Source organism: Arachis ipaensis, chromosome B07 (assembly GCF_000816755.2).
Source record: "Arachis ipaensis cultivar K30076 chromosome B07, Araip1.1, whole genome shotgun sequence".
NCBI lineage: Eukaryota > Viridiplantae > Streptophyta > Magnoliopsida > Fabales > Fabaceae > Arachis > Arachis ipaensis.
Genome location: NC_029791.2, coordinates 19,985,459 through 19,989,928, shown reverse-complemented (window position 1 = coordinate 19,989,928; position 4,470 = coordinate 19,985,459). Strand labels below are relative to the sequence as shown.

Sequence of the window (4,470 nt, the reverse complement as noted above, 5' to 3'; positions counted from 1 at the left end):
AGCACATGACCACAAACACATTTTCAACTATAAGTCACTCCATTTCTTGCAAAAGTTTTGCCATATATGCATGGCACAGAACATGTGGTTTGCATTCGGGTACATCTCCTGCACGGTAGGTATTAACCCCTGCAGACATACATCAAAATCAATGTCATAACAACACAACAACAAGATTGTTACCGTTCCTGCCAAGTAGAATATACAAGATACACATGCTTGATAGCAGGGGATAACTCCTATCAGTAATCATCCTAACACTAACTTAGAAACAGGGTGAATGTAGCTGGGTGTAAAATAATTAACACTTTCAGCAACCAGGAACATATCAGCAATCAATTACATTTTCTAAAATCTCCTATCAGCAATCAATATATCAGCATTCATGAACATTTTCTAAAGTATCCTATCAGCAATTAACATAGCAGAATTCATGAACATTTTCTAAAGTCTCCTATCAGCAATTAACATATGTTCACAATTAAACTTATATTTGGACACATCAATATACATCAATTGTATACATCAACTACCCTAAACAAGCATAATGATATAGAAAGTGGAAACTCTCTTCAGAATACACCAGATTTCATTGCACTACATTAATAAAAAAAAGGTACCTTCTGCATATCTGACAAAAAGTTAAACCCGTTCGCCTGAAAATCTCCCACGTCCTCCTGAAGTATCTCTAGAAACCACTTCCAACTTTCTTTGTTTTCTGACTCCACTATTGCATAGGCAATAGGATAGATATGATTATTTGCATCCTGTCCTATTGCTGTCAATAACTGCCCCCCGTAGTACCTCTGAAAAAGGTCCCATCCAACCCTATTAAAGGTCTACAACCACCCACACATCCCTTCTTGCACGCATCAAAGCATACATAGATCCTCAGAAATAGAGGATTTGAATCAGGCATAGGATTCGTGTGTATCCTTACCGTCGAGCCAGGGTTAATCTTTAGTATTTCATTACCATAATCATGAAGTCTTGCATACTGTGCAATCTCGGATCCCTCAATCCTCTCCTTCGCCTTCTTCATAGATCTGTAAATTTTCCTCTCATTGATGAGTACATCATACTCAGCTCTGAAGTATTGGTCAGCCTCCCTCACTGTCAAATTTGGTTGAACTCTAATCCTCTCCTCTAGCTCATCTATTATCCATTTTCTATCTGCTGACATACAGTGATTATTTCTGCTGCAAGTGTGTTCATTTACAAATTTCTTTACCTGATAACTTGTGGGAAATGTTCTCTTGGCACAGTAGATTTACCAAGGACAGTCCTCATCGTAGCATATAGCCTTTGACCTTGTTGAATCACAACGAGCAAAGAATATGCTCCTGCCAATGTGGATATTAAACTTTCGGATAGCCTTCCTGAACTGGTTGAGAGTCTCAAACTCCATCCCCAATTCCAATCGCACCTGGCTAACCGGAGCATCAGTATTGCTCTGAGGAAAAACTGGAGTCTTAGTATCATCGTCACTTGCTATGCTATGCAAGTCCTCTGACGAATAGCAATGATGTCCAGGGTTTTCATCAAAAAATCATCATCCTCAACTGGCACATAAAAGGTTGGCGGCTTGTCCGGATCAGGGTTCGGGATGAAGGATTGCCCTGTAGGGGGAGGCCTCCCTGTTGATCTCCTCTTGTTCACCTTTGGCCATCCATCAACCTCATCTGAAGGATTGCTTTGATTATTTTGGGGGTCCTATTGGAATCAGAGGATCGTCCTAAATCATGGATCGATTGTGAAAGTGGATTCCTACATGGCTGTGGGGTGTATTGGGTAAGTTGTTCAGGTGCAACAAGTTCAAAAACATTGGCTTGAGACTGCGGGGCTGGATCTGAACCATCATTGTGTGGTGGTTACTGATCTTCTTCAAATGGTGGCTGGGAAGGTTGGGACTGACTTGATGGTGGCTGATCTGGTAGGACAGGTGTTGGAGGAGGCTGAGAAATCTGTCCTGCTTCATGGGATGATGCTAGTGGTGGATCTGCTGTCTCCTGGGGCATACTAAGACTGTCCTCTTTTTGGGCCTCAACTTCAGCCTGTTTATTTTCTTCATAGGCCTCTTCCCTATCCTAGGCCTCACCCCTTCTTTGGTCCTCTTTTCCAACTTGCACATTACCTACAATTTCAGCATCGTCATGATCTTCCACTACTAGCAATCTTCTCTTTGGACTCTTCTTTGGTGTTGAACCCTTTTTGGCACATGTCTTTATTCTCCTCTTTGACGGAGTCATATTGTTCTCCTCAACTAACACAGGCTGGTCCACCGGATGCTCTGTATAAATATTTATTTTGTTACCATTCTTTATGGCTGCCTCATACATTCTAACTACGTCCATATCAACCCTTAGGTCTCTCAACCTATCATCAAGCTCCTTCCCAGGTTCTTGCCAGTAAAAATTAGAAACGGACGTATATCCAATGTCCTTCAACAAATCAGATATGAAAAAACTGTTCAGTGTATCAACGTTCACCCTATTAATTTCTGTGACTTTACCACCAGTATAACTAATTATCCCACCAGGCCCTCTCTCAAACCGTCGTCTATGATTAATACACAATGTTATATGGATGGTGGTCATTCCTGGAAGTGAAAATAACCAACACAAGCTAAGAAAAGATTGTATCTAACCACAGGTAACACAAACCCTAACCCAACTTTTCTAGCAATTCTCAGCAATTACAGGATTTAATTAGGTACAAGAATATGTCTAACTAATGGGAATGACATGAAATTAATCAACAATGGCTATGAGATACCTCTGTTCGCTACGCAGCAAAGGTAGTAACCTCTGTTCCGTCCACTACGAGACCCCTGGGTTACGTATTGGCTTCGTACTGTCTTCTCCGACTTGGGAATGATAATGACGAAACCCCTGGATTCACCTTGTTCGCTTGGGAGTGCTTCACAAGACTTCTCCAACTGGGAAAGCAAGCGATCGTGACCTACAATCTCTGCTAGGGCACACCTTTCCTCTCCCGCGCAATGTTCCTCAAAAACCAAACAGTTAGCAACAAAAAAAGGCTTAATCCACGTAGATAGGGGTTTGGGGGGGTTGGAGTGCCACGTAGGTTCATATAGGAACAAAGCTAGTGTCAAACCAAGGCTGGGTATTTCTGTCACACGGACTGCATCTTGAATGGTACAAAGTTAGTTTCGGTCTGCTCTAGGTACAATTGTCAGTGTTTTCATCTTTCATGGCTACATATGGTCATTTATTCTACTTCTTTATTTTGCTCGGAGACGAGCGACAGTTTTAAGTTTGGTGTTGTGTCACTTTGCTGTTTTATTCTGTTATTTCTATGGCACCAAAGACCACACAACCTTCCAAGAAAAGAAAAGGAAAGGAACCGGCCACCGGTTCTCATGATTCAAGAAGATTCCGCTCTAAACTGCATGAAGAGCACTTTTATGATGTTACTGGCAAGAGACCGGTTCTACCGGAAGTGCGGTTTAATCTCAAACTGGATGAATATCCGGAAATTTAGCATGAGATTCAGAGGAGAGGGTGGCAGTTTCTGTGGAATCCGCACACACAAGTGGGACAATTAATGGTTCAAGAATTTTATGGGAACCTGTGGATTACTTACAAGGATGCTGGAGTTAATGAAAGGAACCACAGGAGTTTTGTGAGAGGAAGAATCATTGACTTTAGTCCAGAGACCATCAGACAGACCCTCCAATTACCACTCGTAGACCATGATGAAAAGGAATGCTACAGTGAGAGGGTAAACAGAGATCAGCAATTAAAGCAAGTACTCGCTAATATTTGCATTCCGAATGCCCAGTGGAAACTGGGGGCAGAGGGGAAGCCAGGCCGTATCAGAGTCGGTGACTTGACGCCTTTGGCTAGGCGATGGCACCATTTTATTCGTCGGTCTATCATGCCCACAAGCAACCGGTCCGAATACACTGTGAACCGGTGATGGATGGAAAAATGCCGGTTAAGAAATTTTAATAAAAAGCAGCGTTGTCAGTTCAGTTTTAACCGACAAAATTTCCACTACCAATTTAATTTATGTCACAATTAAGATTAAATAACTGGGAATAGAATTTCCAAGTCGTTTCCCAAAGAGTTGACACAGCAATGTAAATTATTGATCAGGAGTTTTCTGAGTATTTTTAAGGTTGAGAACGAAAAAATTAAATAAGCAAAAATTAAAGCAATGTATAATGACAAGAGGTGTTATGTATTTGAAATCAAAGGCCTTGGCTAGGAGAAGATTAATTGGATTTTGTATCCTTGTTGACCTTCCCAGGTATAATAGTAAAAGGTTGTTGCTTCCACTTAGTGATCCTCTAACTACTAAAGGAAAGTCAAGTAGGTGACACTAACTCTGATTCACAAGTCCTAATCACTTCACAGGGAAGGATTAGAGTTAGTGAAAATTGAGTTATCCAGCAATTTCCAATTACAGATTAATACTTGAGTATTCCAACTCAAGAGTTTCCAA

The 4,470-nt window shown here is 41.2% G+C and overlaps 1 protein-coding gene across 1 annotated transcript; it reads right to left on the bottom strand.

Moving 5' to 3' along the window:
* Positions 1,883 to 3,109, bottom strand: LOC110264900. Its single transcript, XM_021107462.1, has 2 exons — positions 2,776 to 3,109; positions 1,883 to 2,599 (listed from the first exon to the last, which is right to left on the bottom strand). The coding sequence occupies exon 2, from the start codon at positions 2,595 to 2,597 to the stop codon at positions 2,088 to 2,090; it is 510 nt and encodes a 169-aa protein (XP_020963121.1). The 5' UTR covers positions 2,598 to 2,599; positions 2,776 to 3,109; the 3' UTR covers positions 1,883 to 2,087.